This window comes from Ranitomeya variabilis, chromosome 1 (genome assembly GCF_051348905.1).
Source record: "Ranitomeya variabilis isolate aRanVar5 chromosome 1, aRanVar5.hap1, whole genome shotgun sequence".
Taxonomy (NCBI): domain Eukaryota; kingdom Metazoa; phylum Chordata; class Amphibia; order Anura; family Dendrobatidae; genus Ranitomeya; species Ranitomeya variabilis.
Genome location: NC_135232.1, coordinates 237,054,532 through 237,074,945, shown reverse-complemented (window position 1 = coordinate 237,074,945; position 20,414 = coordinate 237,054,532). Strand labels below are relative to the sequence as shown.

Genomic DNA, 20,414 nt, shown 5'->3' with positions numbered 1-20,414 from the left:
ATTGGGGGCAGAGATGCTGGACACTGGGGGCAGAGATGCTGGACACATTGGGGGCAGAGATGCTGGACACATTGGGGGCAGAGATGCTGGACACTGGGGGCAGAGATGATGGACACTGGGGACAGAGATGCTGGACACACTGGGGGCAGGACTGGAGACATGGGCAGAATGTAGATATGGGGCATGATTGGAGACATGGGGCAGAATGAAAGACATGGGGCAGGATTGGAGACAGATCGTGTAGGATCATGGGGCAGGATGGATACAATGGAGACTGATGGAGCAGGATGGGGAGATCATATGGGGCAGGATGGATACTCATGAGGGCAGGATGGGAGAACATATGGCTGGAGCCAGGAATGAGATACACGGGGCCAGGATGGGGGATATTATTATTACCATAGAGGCTAATTAAGGGATATTATTACTGCAGTGATGTATTTAATTTTTTGAGGACACTGTTTTAAATGGGGGGGTGGTCCTGTTACTGTGTAGAGTGACACTATGTGGCCTCTTTTTCTTCATGTGGTGTAATGTAGAAGTTGGGAAAAATTAAGTAATGTGTTCTACAAGCGGAGCTCGAGATAACTGTGTTATTTCCTGCAGAGACGAGTCCTGGCTGGATGAAGTGATGGTGGTCTGTGCTGGATGAAAGATGAAGGACTTCACCTAGAGACGTCACTGGTGAGCCAGTGTTACATATACACTGACACTATACACTGTATATTATATACTGAACTGAAGGGTAAATTGACTAGATCAATGGATGTTTGACAGGTTATAGTTTCACACAGCAACTATTTTTCTGGAATAATCTGGTTCAGGTATATGATGACCCCGTCGCATGACCCCATCACATGACCCCGTCACATGACCGGGGGACTCACAGTGTCAGAACAGCCCGGGGCCCTGGCTACCCTTAATCCACCCCTGGTAGGGAGATGGGAGAAAGTTCCACAAAGTCAACTATCACTGCAGCCTCTCTTCAGTGCAAGAAATATGAAAGCCCGCATAGAGTTTGCTAAAAAACACATGAAGGACTCTCAGACTATGAGAAATAAGATTCTCTGGTCTAATCAGATGAAGATAGACCTTTTTGGTGATAATTCTAAGCGGTATGTGTGGAGAAAAACAGGCAGTGCTCATCACCTGCCCAATACAATCCCAACAGTGAAACATGGTGGTTGCAGCATCATGCTATGGGGGTGTTTTTCAGCAGCAGGGACAGGATGACTGGTTGTCACTGAAGGAAACATGAATGTGGCCAAGTACAGAGATATCCTGGATGAAAACCTCTTCCAGAGTGCTCTGGACCTCAGACTTGGCCGAAGGTACACCTTCCAACAAGACAATGACCCTAAGCACACAGCTAAAATATAAAAGGAGTGGCAGAACAACTCTGTGACCATTCTTGACCTTCCCAGCAAGAGACCTGACCTAAACCCAATTGAGCATCTCTGGAGAGACCTAAAAATGGCTGTCCACCAATGTTCACCATCTAACCTGATGGAACGAAAGAGGATCTGCAAGGAAGAATATTGTAGTTCATATGCTGACGTATCGCATATGTTTGTATATTGGCCACACACCGTACTTGTGCACCTATCAGTAGCATAGCTACCGGGGGGCAGAGGTTGCAGGTGCCCAGGGCCCGATGCTCAGAGGGGGCCCACCCAGAGCCACGCTACTGTAACTGTATCGGCACGTGCAGCGCGCCAATACAGTTACCTTCTGCGGCAGAGCAGGGAGAATCGATCTCCCTGCTCTGCCGCCGGCCGCTATGGGGCCCCTGTGCAGGCAGGGGGGCCCGGTGCCTGCATTTGGCTCCCTGCCTGTCATTATAGGGTCAGCTGTCCCAGCATTTAGCCGATAAAGCTGTCCGCAATGATGAGGGAAGGAGCGCTGTGCTCCTCCTCCCATCATCCCCGTCAGAATCTGATGTCGGTGACGCTGACAGGGGGCGCGATGAGTCACTGCCCGGCGCCGAGACGAGCGGGAGCTAAGAGCAGTGCAGGATCAGGAAGAAGAGAGGTTTTTTTTTAAGGGGTGACGTCACCACTCTGCTGTTAGGGCCGGCGCTCACACAGTGCAGGGAAGCGGACGCCGGGGGACGCGAATGTAAGTATGTAGTGTTTGTTTTTTTACATTTACACTGGTAACCAGGGTAAACATCGGGTTACTAAGCGCGTCCCTGCGTTTAGCAACCCGATGTTTACCCTGGTTACCCGGGGACTTCGGGATCGTTGGTCGCTGGAGAGCTGTCTGTGTGACAGCTCTCTTAGGCAAGGTCTGCAGTTTTTGTTTTCTTTTCATTTTTTAGTTTTAGAACATCTGAAAATATTTTAATGTTTTTGTTTTAACTAGTGGTCAACTGCTTTAATGTTCAATATCTTTAAAATACAGTTTATAGCTTGTTTGTGCTTTTTTGGGTGAAAAATCAAGACCAGAAATGAGCGAACCTAAACTGTATAGCTCGGGGTTAGTACCGGTGTCCAGTGCTGAACTCCGAACACGGACGTCTCCTGGAAGACCTATAAAAGTCTGTTTCCGTAATCCATAGAGAGAGTGAGTGAGAGAGTGAGAGAGTGAGAGACAGCGAGAGAGAGAGTGAGAGTGTGTGAGTGAGAGAGAGCGATATTGAGAGAGAGCACGAGAGAGTGAGAGACAGCAAGAGAGTGAGAGAGGGTGAGAGACAGCAAGAGAGAGAGAGCAAGAGAGAGAGCGCGAGAGAGAGAGATTTCCTAGATCCAAAGTTTGGGTCCCCATTAGTGTTGAGCGATACCGTCCGATACTTGAAAGTATCGGTATCGGAAAGTATCGGCCGATACCGTCACAGTATCGGAATCCAATCCGATACCGATACCCGATACCAATACAAGTCAATGGGACTCAGGTATCGGACGGTATTCCTGATGGTTCCCAGGGTCTGAAGGAGAGGAAACTCTCCTTCAGGCCCTGGGAACCATATAAATGTGTAAAAGAAAGAATTAAAATAAAAAATATTGCTATACTCACCTGTCCGACGCAGCCGGGACTTCAGCGAGGGAACCGGCAGCGTTGTTTGTTTAAAAATCGCGCTATTACTTGGTTACGTGAATTCCCGGCTTGTGATTGGTCAGGTCGGCCATGTTGCCGGGACGCGGACCAATCACAGCAAGCCGTGACGAAATTACGTCACGGCTTGCTGTGATTGGTCCGCGTCCCGGCAATATGGCCGCCCTGACCAATCACAAGCCGGGACGTCACGGGAGGCTGGACACGCGCTCATTTTAAAATGGGCGCGTGTCCAGCCTCCCGTGACGTCACGGCTTGTGATTGGTTGCGCCGCGATCAACCAATCACAAGCCGGGAGGCTGGACGCGCTCATTTTGAAATGGGCGCGTGTCCAGCCTCCCGTGACGTCACGGCTTGTGATTGGTTGCGCCGCGATCAACCAATCACAAGCCGGGAGGCTGGACGCGCTCATTTTGAAATGGGCGCGTGTCCAGCCTCCCGGCTTGTGATTGGTTGACCGCGACGCAACCAATCACAAGCCGTGACGTCACGGGAGGCTGGACACGCGCCCTTTTTAAAATGAGCGCGTTTCCAGCCTCCCGTGACGTCACGGCTTGTGATTGGTTAATGGCGGCCATGTTGCCGGGCCGCGGACCAATCACAGCAAGCCGTGACGTATTTTCGTCACGGCTTGCTGTGATTGGTCCGCGGCCCGGCAACATGGCCGCCCTGACCAATCACAAGCCGGGACTTCGCGTAACCATGTAAAAGCGGGAATTTTAAACAAACAACGCTGCCGGTTCCTGCGCTGAGGTCCCGGCTGCGTCGGACAGGTGAGTATAGCGATATTTTTTATTTTAATTCTCTATTTTACACATTTTAACATTAATGTTGTTCCGATACCCGATACCACAAGAGTATCGGAATCCCGGTATCGGAATTCCGATACAGCAAGTATCGGCCGATACCCGATACTTGCAGCATCGGAATGCTCAACACTAGTCCCCATTGATTCGCTTGGGTTCAGGTTGCAGAGAACTTTGGACTAAAGCTCGGTCGAACTCAACGAACCTGAACTTTCACGGGTCCGCTCATCAAGACATAAAACCAAATGAGAATCTCTGGTATAATCTAAATTAGAAATTAAACACTGTGATGAAGTAAGGCTACGTTCACATTAGCGTTAAGCTAATGTGCGTCGGGTTTGCGTCGGCGACGCAGCGGCGACGCATGCGTCATGCGCCCCCTATACTTAACATGGGGGACGCATGCGTTTTTTTTTGTTGCGTTGTGCCACACATGCGTCTTTTTTGCCGCAAGCGTCGGACCAAGAAAACGCAACAAGTTGCATTTTTCTTGCGTCCGATTTTCGGCAAAAAACGACGCATGCGTCGCAAAACGCAGCGTTTTTGCGTGCGTTTTGCCGCGTTTTTGCGTGCGTTGTGCGTTGCGTCGCCGACGCAGCGGCGCACAACGCTAGTGTGAACTTAGCCTAAGACCTGAAAAGAAAGCATAGGGACAAAAAGTGTGACACTGCATGTCACACTTTGGAAAAAGCGTTGCGTTTTGCTACAATTTTTGAGCAAAAAATGCATCAAATAATTGCCATGACGCTTTGTCGAAAAATAAGAGAAAAACGTCATGCGCACTATAGGCAGATTTTTTTTATACAAATGGATTATTGTTTTAAGAAAATTTAAACCATTTTTAATGTGGATTTTGGCATGGAATCCATACCGAAAAATTGAAAGACCTTTGTGTGACCATACCCAAACATGAATATTTACAATACCAATAACTTTCTGGATAAGATTCCAAACATCTATATCGGGAGCTGCAGTACCATTAGCATCATGGACATGATAAGCTCCTGTTTTGTGTTAGTTTCTGTGTTTCCTCACATTTCCCCTCGGAGATTCATTCGCTAAATGCTACTACAGAAGCGGAGTCCGTACTGAGCCCCCTGTGGGGTTGGCGGGCACCCTGCTGCAGCTACCAGCAACTAGAGAACAGACCAGCAATTCAGCAATAACATTTAACTCCTTGGATATCATCTCTCTCCATAAATATCTGTAAACTCTTCTGTAACCAAGCACAATCATTTCCCAGTGCAATGAATAATTATGAATCACGATTATGAGACAAACTTATTATAATAGAGTAGGATGTGCACTATGATTCAACACAATGGCAAAGACTTATGATGCCGGGGAGGAAAGGGATAGGAAGAGAAGCCCTACTGGCATTGCTGAAATATTCGTTAAGTCATACATCCAATAATCTATCCAGCAATTCAGATAAATCTAGTCCCCAAAAGAACCCCCCTCCGAGTTAACAAAGTAGTATTACTTGGGAGCATTGTTTCTGCCGACGGTAGGCGGTCTGTCACATTCTGCATGACTTCTCCATGCTGTGTTGATCAATTGAAATTAACACAGCCCAAGAAGTCAATATCATATTATCTTCAGCACAGTGGTTATTTATTCTGCGTGTTAAATTTGTATAATGTGGACGTGATTCTAAAACAAATCTCACAGCGGAGGTGGCTGCCGTGAATATGGGAAAGGATCTCTAGTCTGGTGATGTGTCCTGTGACCATGGACATTTCTGGAGGCGCTACACCTTTGTCAGTGAACAAGCAGGTGATCACATAAGCATCTAAAGGTTGTTTTTTCTATAACGTGTGGTACGAAGTTAAGTTACATATGTATTCAGATTTTTTTAATGGAAAAGTCATTCTAAAGATTTGTATCAAGCTAATGATTTTCAATGGTTGCCTCTGGTGATGAGGGCAAGGGCTCGAGTTTGCCAAGGGTGCTCGAGTATGCACTGAGTATCGCGGGTTATCGAGTGACTGTTCGAGTCCCCTCAGCCATCTGTTTTGCGGCTGTTAGGCAGCCACAAGACATGCGGGGATTGCTCATGTTTGTCAGGCTATCCACACAGGTTTTGTGTCTGTCTAACAGCCACAAAACACGAGGCATCGATGACTCAAACATGTCACTCCAGCACCAACGATACTCGGTGCATACACTAACAAACTTATTGTGCTACGTTCCCACGATGAGCTTTTCATGCATTTTTAATGTTTCAGAAATTCTGCTCCAATTATTAAATTAGGTTACTTGCAGTTTTCTTACTGCATTTTTTTGTTTGTTTTGTCACGTTGTCACGTTTTTATCTTGTTTTTGACGCTATAGTTTTTTGTCTCCAGTTGGTGTGTCATGCTCTAAATAAAGCTGCATTTTTTTTTTATACTTCCTTGTATTTAGCTTTGAGAAAACTTTATTGGCATATGTAGATGTGGATTATATGCATTTTTGATGCATTTCCACAGCAGAAATGCACTAAAAATGCAGGTGCCTTTTTTACCTGCGGAATTCCTGTACCTAATGCAAGTCTATGGGGAAATTCTGCACCGAAAACTCAGTGTACCCATGAGAGGGATCGACATGATGCGAATTTGAAAAAGGTCAGTTTACGTTAAAAAGCACAGTGGGCCCAAGATTTCTATAAATCCCATCCACTTTGCTAAGGCTGGAAGTGTTTCTGCACTCCGGAATACGTCACAATTAGTGATGAGCGAGTGTGCTCGTTACTCAAGTTTTCCGAGCATGCTCGGGTGTTCTCTAAGCATCTTGGGCGTGCTCGTAGATTATGTTTGTGTCCCCGCAGCTGCATGATTTGTGGCTGTTAGACAGCCTAAATACATGTGGAGATTCCCTAACAAACAGGCAATCCCTGCATATGTTCAGGCTGTCTAACAGCCGCAAATCATGCAGCAGATGTGGCGACACAAACACAATCTACGAGCACGCCCAAAATACTTGGAGAACACCGGAGCATGCTCGGAAATCTCGAGTAACGAGCACACTCGCTCATAACTAGTCACAATTAGTGCAATGATAAAATTGAAGGCTTATTGTCAATGCGTTTCACAGTTCACTGACTTCTTCGGGACAACCATACATAAATAAATGTTTGGTTGTCCTGAAGAAGGACAGTGGACTCTGAAACGCATTGACAATAAGCCTACAATTTTATGATTCCACTAATTGCCTCGTATTCTGGAGAGCACAGAAACACTTCCAATCCTGTTACTTAAATCTATTGCTTAGTGCTGTTCCATCTGGTTTTCAAGTGTTGGATCTCTCACAACCTCATAAGGTGAGTGGACCCTATTGCGCTTTTGCATTTCTTTACACTTTGCTAAAATTGTAAGACACTGCTTTTTTGATGCTGCAAAAACACAAAAACGCACAAATAGCTCATCATGGAAACGTAGCCTTATACTGAATAAAAAAACAAAGGAGACTGTCGTAGGCTGGGTTCACACATGTGCAAGTAAAATCATCCATTTTACGGTCTTTTAAAAAATGATGATTTTTTTCATCTGTTTAGTCATGTGTATACAATTGGCATGCAGAAGACTAATCAAGCAAGTGGTGACGTATTTTAGGAAAGTCTAATTTTCACCTGTATATGAAATAGGATTTATAAGGTAATTCTACCTGAAATAAACGTTATCAGGGTTCATAATAGTATTGCAGATATCCCTTTTTGGCACTAAGTCACAATATATTTTCAGAATTTTCTAATATATGGAATACCAGACAATGTCCATGACAAAATAAGCTTTCATTGACTGCCCTGCTTTGTACAAATTGCTTCAACTTGCAGTAAGATTTATTTCATTAGGGCTATGGGCACCAGAGAACCCTCTGAGCCCTGTAGTGGTATGCAGAGTCCTTACGGTTATGCCGGCGTCACACTAGCAGTATTTCGTCAGTATTTTACATCAGTATTTGTAGCCAAAACCAGGAGTGGGTGATAAATGCAGAAGTGGTGCATATGTTTCTATTATACTTTTCCTGTAATTGTTCCACTCCTGGTTTCGACTTACAAATACTGATGTAAAATACTGACCAAATACTGATAGTGTGATGGCAGCCTTAGGGCGCATTCAGACATCCATGAAAATAGGTCCGAGATTGGACTGCAATGTACAGACTGGCTTCGGGTCTCTCAACCCGAGCATGACAGCTTTAGAAAAATATATAATGTTATGATACTCATGTCAGGAGACCCATGGACAGTCCATGCAATACGGTCTGATATTGAGTGGAAGTCTAAATGTAAAGACTCTAAATGTAAAGTCTAAATGTAAAGATATTCTCTTCTGGAAGCTGTAGGAGAGCACAGGAATACAAAACTACAGTAGGCTTTTTGGGCACATATTACAGATCTTTAGAAATTGGAAATTGCATACAATCAAAACATTGTCATGAATATAAGGTCTAAAAACAATATGTTACAAAATTGCAGAAAGAACTATACACCATGTTCAAAATTATTATGCAAATTATATTTTTCTCGGATTTTCCTAAATGGTCGGTGCAAATGACAGTCAGTCTAATAAAAATCATCACCCGTTACAGTATACATCGAATTTTATTGAAGAAACCTCCCAATGATAACAGTATAATCTCCAAAATGAATAAAACCTCAAAATGCACTGTTCCAAATTATTAGGCACAGTAGAATTTCTAAGCATTTGATATGTTTTAAAGAACTGAAAATGCTCATTTGTTGAATTTGCAGCATTACGAGGTCACATTCACTGAACAAAAACGCTATATAACTCCAAAACATCCTAACAGGCCAAGTTACATGTTAACATAGGAACCCTTCTTTGATATCACCTTCACAATTCTTGCATCCATTGAACTTGTGAGTTTCTGGAGAGTTTCTGCTTGTATTTCTTTCCATGAAGTCAGAATAGCCTCCCAGAGCTGCTGTTTTGATGTGAACTGCCTCACACCCTCATAGATCTTTTGCTTGATGATACTCCAAAGGTTCTCTATAGGGTTGAGGTCAGGGGAAGATGGTGGCCACACCATGAGTTTATCTCCTTTTATGCCCATAGCAGCCAATGACTCAAGAGGTATTCTTTGCAGCATGAGATGGTGCATTGTCATGCATGAAGATGATTTTGCTCCTGAAGGCATGTTTCTGATTTTTATACCATGGAAGAAAGTTGTCAGTCAGAAACTCTATATACTTTGCAGAGGTCATTTTCACACCTTCAGGAACCTTAAAGGGCCCTACCAGCTGGTTCCCCATGATTCCGGCCCAAAACATGACTCCTCCACCTCCATACTGACGTTGCAGCCTTGTTGGGACATGGTGGCCATCCACCAACCATCCACTACTCCATCCATCTGGACTATCCAGGGTTGCTCGACACTCATCAGTAAACAAGACTGTTTGGAAATTAGTCTTCATGTATGTCTGGGTCCACTGCAACCGTTTCTGCATGTGAACACTATTTAGGGGTGGCCGAATAGTAGGTTTATGAACCAAAGCAAGCCTTTGAAGGATCCTACACCTTGAGGTTCGAGGGACTCCAGAGGCACCAGCAGCTTCAAATATCTGTTTGCTGGTTTGTCAAGGCTTTTTAGCAGCTGCTCTCTTAATCCGATGGACTTGCCTGGCAGAAACCTTCCTCATTATGCCTTTATCAGCATGAACACGTCTGTGCTCAGATTCAGCCACAAATCTCTAAACAGTACGATGATCACACTTAAGTTTTCTGGAAATATCTAATGTTTTCACCCCTTGACCAAGGCATTGCAGTATTTGATGCTTTTCGACAGCAGAGAGATCCTTTTTCTTTCCCATGTTACTTGAAAACTGTGGCCTGATTAATAATGTGGAACATAATTTTTAAGTAGTTTTCCTTTAATTAGAATCACCTGGAAAACGAATTATCACGTGTTTAAGATTGATTTCAGTGATCCATTGAGCCCTGAGACACAATACCATCCATAAGTTTATTTGAAAAAGAAAACCATTAAATCTTTATGACACTTAAATCCAATTTGCATAATAATTTGTATGTTGTATTAAAAGAATCAATACTTTTAAAACTCATTTTTCTCTGTACACTACTGCGGTTGTGAGACAGAAGCCTTGGTCTAACTGATCATCATCATTATTGTGCAGACACAACATCTGCACTACTGGCATTGCGCATCTATACAGTAAAGACTTCCAGGATCAATGATCTCAATGCCTGCGTGATATTTGGAGCTGTGAAGCCTCCATATGTTCCATCTGACAGCAACATCACTTCAAGCTTTAAATGAACTTTCATTCAGCTGCATCCAAATGTTTTCACTCTTTGTCTGTTACCCAGCGAGATTGGCACTTATAAAATAAGCATTTTTTTTCCACAGCTAAAAGAGAGCAATATGTAGAACTGGTCATCTTATCTATCACCGGAGAAAGGTTATCAAAGCAAAGTGCCATTTAATGTTCATTGCTGAATGCCATAACAACCTTTCACAGTCTACTGCAATACTATCTTTTTTCAAGAAACACCTGATGTAAAATCAGCAGCCATGATGTACATACTTTTTAAGTTCAACAATTTTTTCAAATTTTCCAAGAAAATTTTCAATGGAGTAAAATCGAAACTGGCCAGACAAGACATATGTAACACTCTGAGGTCTCTTAGGACTGTGTCCTACCCCTTTCAATCTCTTTAGCACAAATACAGCACTGGTAATATTAAAGTGACCTCAACATATATAACAATTGGTAAACAGATGAGAGAACTTTTCTTCACTTTTAGGCTGTCACAAATATCTGTACAATTTCTTTATTGTTTTATGTTTCTTCTCCCTATCTCTATGGCTAAACTGCAAGCTGTGACATGCTGTCATGATCCAGATTCACCACAAAATGGCTGCTGCATTTCCTGCTTCTGCTTTTATACAGGCTATGATAGTTCCTCCTAATTACCTGGGCTATACCATGTGATGTGAAAGCTGCAATGCAATATGGGAAGCCCGCTAGGCCCCGTTTGATGCTACCGGATCCCTCTTTAGCTGATGCAATTTTCTGCAATGTGTAAAATGGCAATGGCCATTCTAGGCAATACAAGCAAAGTGATTCACATAATATTCAAAATTGCCGGGTTCAGAGAATTCCTAAAATTTGACACAAATTTAATTGGCATCAAATTGATTCACTCATCTTCAATCAGTATTCTTTGTAAATATTTTCTACTATTTTTAGGCTGTCATTAGGACTGTCAACTATCACATATTCATTGTTATCTGTTACTATGCATCAATTTGTTATATTCTAATCTTGCACAGATATGCTAAGTACATATGCAGTATATGGGGAGGTTCATTAATAATAGTCAAACCTATATATATATATATATATATATATATATATATATATATATATACACACGGCTCTGGCAAAAATTAAGAGACCACTGCAAAATGTTCAGTTTGTCTGATTTTTTTCTTTCTAGGTATATTTTTGAGTAAAATGTAAATTGTTCTTTTATTCTATAAACTTCTGACAGCATGTCGCCGAAGTTCCAAGCAATAATTGTTTTTTTCTGAAAAAGAGAAATGGTTCAAATAAAAAAAAAACAGTGCTTTCGGACCTCAAATAATGCAAAGAAAATAAGTTCATAATCATTTAGAAACAACAATACTAATGTTTTAACTCAGGAAGAGTTCAGAAATCAATATTTTGTGGAATAACCATGATTTTTAATCACAGCTGCCATGCATCTTTGCATGCTTTCCACCAGTCTTTCACACTGCTTTTGGGTGACGTTATGCCACTCCTGGCACAAAAATGTAAGCAGTTCTTCTTTGTTTGATGGCTTGTGACTATCCATCATCCTCTTGATTACATTCCAGAGGTTTTCAATGGGGTTCAGGTCTGGACATTGGGCTGCCCATGACGGGATCTTGATATTTTGATGTGGTGGTCTCCTCATTTTTGCACAAATTTACCGAGCTTTTGGGCTCCCCGATGTAGCATAGGATCTGCTGCCCAGGTGTGATGGCATCTGTGCGGAGTGCAGAACACAAGTGACGTCTTGCCACCCCAGCTAATCAGAAGCTGAGCCTGGGATCCCAGAGGATAAGGAAATGTTATGCTTCTGCTGTCAAAATCTTTGTATCTTTGTGTGGAAACTTCCTGAAGAAGAAGCCATGAGCTTCGAAACGCGTTGAATAAAACACCCGAACACCTTACAACTATATCTGGATTCATTATTTGTTACAGCAGCGCAGATTATAACCACATTCATCTATTATAATGCTTCTGCTGTCGCCAGAGAACACTGACCTGGACCAAAGAAGCGATCTGCTCACCTCTATTTAGGACAGCAGTATGAATTCTCTCCCACAATATAGACAGAACTTTTCTCATTTATTGTCCTCTAGATGTTTCATATCAATACATTATGTAGAAGAAAAGAATGTTGCACCTAATTGTTTAAACCAGAAAGATTGAATGGAGTTTCACAGGTCAAAGTGAATTTCTCCGAGCTCGTTTCTCTATTCCCATCTCCTAGAGTATAATGATGATATATAAAATAAGCAAATAAGGGAAAAAATATTCAACTCTGTGTAATTTTATTTCAGAGAAATATTCCTGGAAATCCAATGGATAATTGAGTAGAAATATTATAAATAACAATTTCCGTTAAAAGACCGTTACATATTTGATGTAATTTGCTGAATGTAACCAATTGCAGCTCGGCTGGTAACACAAGCGAGATGATCAGACACAGGAAAATATCTAAATCAGCAAAGACGACTTGTTCAAGTGACAGCGGCAGACAGATTTAAGGCAGAGGACAGATACCGCACCAATCCAAGAGGCTTCACTTGTCCAATTAAGAGCTTCCTTCAAGATGGAAGTGAAAAAGAGCTCTCGCATTTCTAAACACACGTGAATATTAGCTGGAGCAGGGCAGTGTGTGTCAATAAATCCTGGTAGTGTTTCTAGATAAATGAATATGAAACTGATGAAAACATCCTAGAAGTAATCCATCCAACCATAGGTGCAATATAGTACTATAAAAATGGCGTTTCACATAGACAGAAGGCTGGAATTGTGGTCATGCCTCACTTTTCATACCAAAGAAAATTATTCAGCAATTTTTTTTACATATAGAAATGTACAATGGTTTAACGGGGTTGTCCGGACTAAAGCTACAAATTTGCAATCACTCTATGTGACTGCAGACTTGTGAATCCTCACATCATGTGCACTGCGGGCTATGAGGATTCTATGGTGCCGCCGCAGGAAGTGGGCAGTCATGTGACTACAAGTATGTGATCTGCATATTTCCGCCCACACTTCAAGTAGACTGTTTCCGGCCTCGCTCAATACACTTGTGTTGAGCGAGGCCTCATCCATGTAGTTGGCATGTGACTGGTTGTATGCAAATCATATACTTGGGGTCACATGTCCACCGTTCCTGGCACCGGCACCGGAGATTCGTCAGGTATGCGTATGTATTCTCTGCGTGTATATACTCCGGTATTCCAAAACCACACAGAGATCAATCGGCTACAGTGTGACCATTGTACACCTGTGCATGTCTGGTGTTATTAAGCTAGATGGTATTAAGGCCCTGATGGTTGGTGGAATATTGCTATGGCCAACAGTGCATTCAGCCTGAGTCCTCTTAGTTGAAGTTCCTAATGATAACTGGTGGTCCAATTAGCTGTTCATTCCGGGTGGTCAAATGGCATGATGATCTATGATGTCTTGGTAACAAATAATCGTAAAGGTCTCATCATCCAAAGTGGTTAGAGGAAATGTCATTGGTCATTCCCTGACTGTCAATATCTAGTCTATGGCAGAAAAAAACACTTTGGACCCAATTAATTTTGTGTGGCCTAAATTATTTTGCCTGCCACCTCCCAGTAAAGCTCTTCCCATTTTTTTAAAATGCGGTAGCTGGCTGAGCCTGGCATAAAAATGGCAAAAGTTACAAAATTGTAGATTAACTACAAGTTGCATAAACATTTTGTGACTTTCTTACAGCAGAAAATTGCCAAAAACTGCTTGATGTGATAACGTGACAACTGTTCTTACAAGTATGCAAATCACATAACTATGGAACACACAATCACACAGGGAATATAGGGGAATCATGACAGTTATGGAAACAGGAACACATGGGCTACTTGCACAGTGAACAAGTCTGTAGGAACATGTTCACACACCACCAAGAAACTTGAAGACACAAAAGAGCATAGTAAGACCAAAAACACTCAGTTTAAAAAAAATCACAGTAATCCGCAAGTGCTAGTAAAAAGATGTAAAAAACAGGGTATTTGGTTGATACGTTTTTTTGCAAAAAATGTATACTAAGCTGCTCTACCAAACGTCAAGGTATACCCATATAGAGCAGCTTAGTATACATTTTACTGTGATTTTTTTTAAACTGAGGGTTTTTGGTTTTACTATGCTCTTTTGTGTCTTCAAGTTTCTTGGTGGTGTGTGAACATGTTCCTGCAGACTTGTTCACTGTGCAAGTAGCCCATGTGTTCCTGTTTCCATAATTGTTCTCTTGTGTCTACAAAACTAGGGAGTTACCCACCACTCCTTGTGGGCTATCTGCACAAAAGCTGTTCCACTCAGCGTGTCCACGTGGACTTTTCCTCTCTGAACCCTGTTCACACAGGTAATATACAGATGATCATTTTTTTAAATACATCAGATAGGGATTACATACATCAGTTAGGACTGCTCTATATGGGTATACCTTGACGTTTGGTGGAGCAGCTTAGTATACATTTTTTGCAAAAAACGTATCAACCAAATACCATGTTTTTAACTTTTTACAGACATTTCTTCTGAGGCTGGACAACCTAATTTGCAATTGACTGTGATCTAGTAGGTGGAGGTTAGCCACCATGATGTTTCCCATAAACAGCACAACACACAAATAGATAAATTCCTGTTCTTCATTTCTTAAGATACATAGTTACATAGGTTGAATAGAGACCTAGGTCCATCAAGTTACACCTTTCTCCACCAATTGTACATTTCACACACAGAGATAAACAGAAGCATTATGGAGGAAACTATTCAGCAGTACTGAGGGGTGTAGATGTGATTCCAGGTTTGAAGTATGGTAAAGACTTGTTAAAAAAAAGTCAGGACCATCAGTATTTCTTTTTCCGTGTCCTCCCACTCACTTTCCTATCCATGTAATAATAATAATAATAATAATAGTATCTGTGACCTGACTCATCACTGTGCTGGCAGTCAGTCTTACTTTGACCAACACCAGATTTGAGCTGTTTGTCAGAGTAGATGATAAGTTTAGGAGGCAGTGGTGAAGTGTCTCATAAGGGGAGAAACAAATAGATTTTTCTGATAAGTATGCTACAAAGTTTCTTAAAGAGTTTATTCACTACTAAGAGGATGTTGGAGATCAACTTCATCTAATCTTGATCTAATTGCTATCTTGATCTAATCTTATCTTGATCTAATTGCTCAGGGTGTTATTTAGAGACTGGAAGCAGAAGGTCAATGTAAAACTCAGCAGCTTTGTTTTGGGTGTTTTTAGCCTGTCAGTCCCTGGTGATAAGTGTTACATTGCCACATGCTCCCTGGTGGCCCAGTGGCCTTCATCACTGCACATGTTGTTTCATTGGGGAGGGCTTAGGCCATCTAACACTTCCCTGTAAAATTAGAATCATGTTTGGAATGAAATGATGAATGATGAAGAAAAATTAATGAATATATGCAGATTGGGTTTTTTTTGCAGCTGAACAATTCTGCACATTTTGGACACAATCACTTAAAAGAGAACCTTGAAATATTGCAATAGAATATCACAATTGAGTGAAAGCAACCATCTGTCGATCTAAATTTTCTGAATCATCCATCAAATTATAAAAGAATTCCAAAATGTCATAAATGAATATATTATGGCTGGGGGAGGGGGGTGAATAGATGACACTGCTTGAATTACGTGCACGGCTATAGTTCGCATGACCGAAAAAGTGTATTTTTTCCCAACTAGGTATATTTCATTCTTGGTAAAAATGGATTGTAAGATTGTAGGGCAGGTAATAACGTCAGGGAGAATCCCGAGCCTGTGTTTTGGCAGTATTAATAATCCAAGTCCTGAGCTGGTACCATCAGAAGAGACAGCCTAATGTTTTATTAAAGTCATTATGTGAAACTCTTCTGTTTTTTCTCTTGAGGGGAAAATAAACTGACAAAGCAGAATGGACCCCACAGAATATGAGAGATGGCACGTCAATAAATGAAACACGTCCGGGGAGCACTATACGGTGTAAAGTAATGCGAGGGTCCGTAATAAACAGTGAAGCCATTGTGGAGGGAGATGTTTGGGTTGATCCTACATTACTACTTGTCTAATTAAAAGAAATAACTGGTTTCTGGGATTTAGCTTGTGAGAACCACATCCTTCTAAAAAGCTTTAATCCTGCGGTTCAGCAGACAAAACCCAGAGAGGGATTGCAGAGCGGACGAGGGGGGCCGGGATCACTCAATTAAAGCTCTCTTGGAGCTCAGGCATGCTGACATTGTAAGAAGTTTGCAGGGTCTTTCAGAAGAGCCCGTGAAGTATAAAATCACAGACAGCGTTCCCTGCAGGAAATTAATATCTTACCCTTTTATCTCACTGAGCCAGAATCAGGAGCTCTCGGCAGCTGCTGCCGGTGTGGGGAGATCCTGGCACAAGCACTGGGCTCTGAGCAGATCTGAGCTCCTGCAGCGAGATGCTCTCACAATGCTCTATTGTTTCCCGGGGAAACCTTCCTTAAATATTAAGGGATCTTACAAATGTGGCCCAACGTACCTTCCTCCAAACTAACCCTTTTATTATTATTTATTCTTATTTATTGCTATAGCACCATTTATTCCATGGCGCTTTACCATATATACTGCAATAATGGAAGTAAGCATGATATTAATTAAGTTATTATTTACTGTGCAAGAATTCTGTGAACCCAGAAGGCTCCAAGTAAAATGCTATAACAATAAATAAGAATAATAAGAATAAATAATAAGAAAACGCTTAGTTTGGAGGAAGTTACGTTGGGCCACATTTTTAAGATCCCTCAATTTGTAACAAATATATACATATATATATATAGATAGATAGATAGATAGATAGATAGATAAATATATATATATATAGATATACAGTATATATATATAGATATATATATAGATATATATTTTATAATATATATATATATATATATATATATATATATATATATATATATATATATATATATATATATATATATATATATATATATATATATATATATATCCAGAAAAACAGCAGCACTGCCTAAATGTGTGCAAATCTCACCCAAGGAAATTGGCAAAGCTTCCCATCCAAGAATAAGAATAAGAATCCAGAAGGAGGCAGCACAAGCAAAATAGAGAAAAAGTAAGAAAGTAAGGATCCTCCATTCCCCAGAACAGCACACCAGCTGGTGTTGATGAGTAAAGGATTCCTCACTTTTTCACTATTTTAGATATGTTGCCTCCTTTGTGTGTAATATATATATATATATATATATATATATATACACACATACACATATATATATATATATATATATATATATATATATATATATATATATATATATATATATATATATGATATTTGATAGCAAAAAATACAAAAAATACAAATGTAACCGAGATGTGATTCTATTACATAGCAGAATTAACTACAGTTCTGTGTAAACCCGGAAATGACAAGTTGTGCTATCACTATGACTTGTGCTAAATGACAAACTCAGAGCCCCTTTTGTGGCAAGCTTGGAGTGACTATGTACATAGTCACCAATACCAATCATACCAATATACCAATCATAGTGGTATAAGATCTTATTTTTCCTGTGATAATCTGGAACTGTTGTATCCTCTTTGGTACTTATAAGGAAAATATGATTTAAAATTAGCAATTCCGAAAAAAACTAAGTGCGGAGGGTTTTATCACTTATTGATTTACTGTACAGCATAAATGTAATATATTCCCAAACAATACAAGAAAGGCATGCATTAGTTCCTGCATATTTTACATTTTATGGAAGAGTTTTAAGAAATAAGCGTCACAAGACGATCCTATAACAGCAGCAGTTTGGGATTTAAAGGGCCCTATTCCTTTGTGTGACTAATAATGAGACCAGACTACTGGACAAGATCTGGGTTCATGTAATCCAATGAAGGGGAAAACATAATGAGGTAATCCAATAAGAAGCTGGAGACTGCTCTTGTAGATGTAACTCATTGAATAAATCACACTCACATTCTCCAGCACAACAAACTGTCCACTGCACAAGGTGAGGAGCCCAGAGGTGGCGTTACTGGGGGTCCCAGCTGGGGGTCACACCTGCTGTGCTACACAGCTTCCATGTCTCCCCCATTCTGGCCATAGTCTTCTGGGTCTGATTGGTTCTTGAAGGATGTAGAGTGACCGTGAATCAATGGCATGAAAGTGTAATCATTCAGATCTACAGTGCCTACTTTCGGAATATGCTCATGACACACACACAGCCAGGTCACAGGCGCAGACACCAGATTACTCTGCTGGTCCTGGCATTCAGTGGGTTTTCAAGGCTTCCAATAAGATGTGATTTCCTGCACCACAGAGAGCTCCTGGCGAGTTCAGGCTGTCTCTGCAGATCAGCGCACGCTATACTGAGGGTGGATGTATGTATATTGGCAGATGGACTCCCACATACATGATCCTAAGCTGAACTGACACGACTGGCTCTTTAAATTCCATTTTGAATAGCTGCTGGAACACAGTTCTACCTATTTGGGACAGGAATATGACAAAATGGTGTCTCTGTGTCCCCTCAGGATGCAAACTTGGAGAAATGGTGTCTTCAAGTGCCATGGGAAAAAAAGGCTGGCAGGGGATTTAACCATGCTCAACAATAAGCACTCTCTTATCTGTAATCCCCTGGGGTCATAGAAACCCACCAAGGCATGCCAACAGGAGCAAGAAAGAACGGAGCTGAGCAGGATCTAAAGATGCCACTTGTCTAACATCATCCCCTGAGAAAGTGCCATCAATAGGAAGCCACTTGGCACTGACATGTGGGGGAGCGCTGGGTCCTCGGTGGATTGTTTGTCAAAGTGGAAGTTACAGCCATTCCAAGGAGGATAATAGTTCTGTGATTGGGGAAGAGTTAGAAAGTTTCCAGCCACATCCAGAATACTTGTAATTACAGTGTTTCTATTAGTTACATACAACATAGAAGCCACAAGGATTTATCTATCTATCTATCTATCTATCCATTATCTAGCTATCCATCTATTTATCCTACCCATCACTAAACAGATAACATTTACAATCTTTTATTAGTACATTTCAAGAAGTTAAATATAAGCTGCATCTATGTATCTATATATACAGTATATATGTCTCCTATCTATCTAATCTATCATATACATCACTATATAGCAGCTGTAGATAATGATCAATTCATTTATTATCTATCTGTCTACAGATCTATCCACCATCTATCATCCATCTCCTGGCAGTAGTCCTCTTGCAGCAGCCCACATCTTGATCACTAAGTTCTTAGCCCACAGACCTGGGTGGCAGAGGCTTCCTACCCTGTGCCCAATTCTCAGTATGACTCCCATGTAGCCCAGTGCTGATCCAAGGAGGCACAATGAAGCCTTACAGCCGGAGCATTTGTGCCCTTAAGGAGTAATTGAATGGCGCCATCTAGCTGCCGGGCAGCATCACTATGGCTTATCACTATGGCTTATCACTATGGCTTACCTCTGCAGACCAGCATGCCCAGTGTGAGGGTGACCAGTGCGGCCAGGCTCCGGTGCAGGGGGCACGCATACAATCCCAGGGGGCCCATAGCTGCTCCCAGCACGCCGATCACATGGACGATGAGGCTCCCAGGCTAGTGGTGACCATGGGAGGTGCATCAACTGCTCCAGGCTCTCAGCGATCAAGTTCCCAGGTATGTGCTGGGGAATCACAGCACAGCAGAGAGCCAGGTGTCCTGGGTGCCGCTCTGCCCGATCATGCCTGCTCCCGAGCTCGCTGCAGCCGATCCTGCCCCCTATGCCCTCATGCCCCAACCTGTCAGTACTTGGAGAGTGTTACAGATGAGGGCAGATCCCCAAGAGTCAGAACTTTGTGTGTTCTCCATCACAATGTGGTACGAGGCTGGAGCAGATGCTGGTGGCCCCGCAGCTCGTCCCTCCCCGATCTGGTCCTCATCTCCTTCCCCAAACACAAGAACTCTTCCCATTTCATAGTAAAAAGGATGGAGGGCTGGGTGTGATGAGTGACAGCGGCGAGAGCCAATCAGGTGCGGAGCCCGGCCGGTGGGCGTGGCCGCCGGGCACAGACTTGTGGATGTGTTCATTCAGGCCAGCGATCACAGAGTGAGCGGGGGTTAACCTCTTCACTGCTGGAAGGCTCGGCTTTCCCGCAGCTCCTGCTTAACCCCCTGATGACTGGGACTGACTATTTTACTTGCAGATGAGATTCTTTTCTTTTTCACCAGTTTTTTACCCACCAGAAAGATATTGGAGATTTA

The 20,414-nt window shown here is 42.1% G+C and overlaps 1 protein-coding gene across 3 annotated transcripts in view; it reads right to left on the bottom strand.

Moving 5' to 3' along the window:
* TMEM132C (transmembrane protein 132C) overlaps window positions 1-20,108 on the bottom strand; it is a 1,041,790-nt gene extending 1,021,682 nt beyond the window's left edge. For all 3 annotated transcript variants that reach the window (XM_077293267.1, XM_077293268.1, XM_077293269.1), the window contains exon 1: window positions 19,637-20,108. In XM_077293267.1, the coding sequence (XP_077149382.1) occupies window positions 19,637-19,724 (88 nt within the window). In that variant the 5' untranslated portion in view covers window positions 19,725-20,108. The remainder of the gene's footprint in view (window positions 1-19,636) is intronic.
* Window positions 20,109-20,414: the final 306 nt, after the last annotated feature.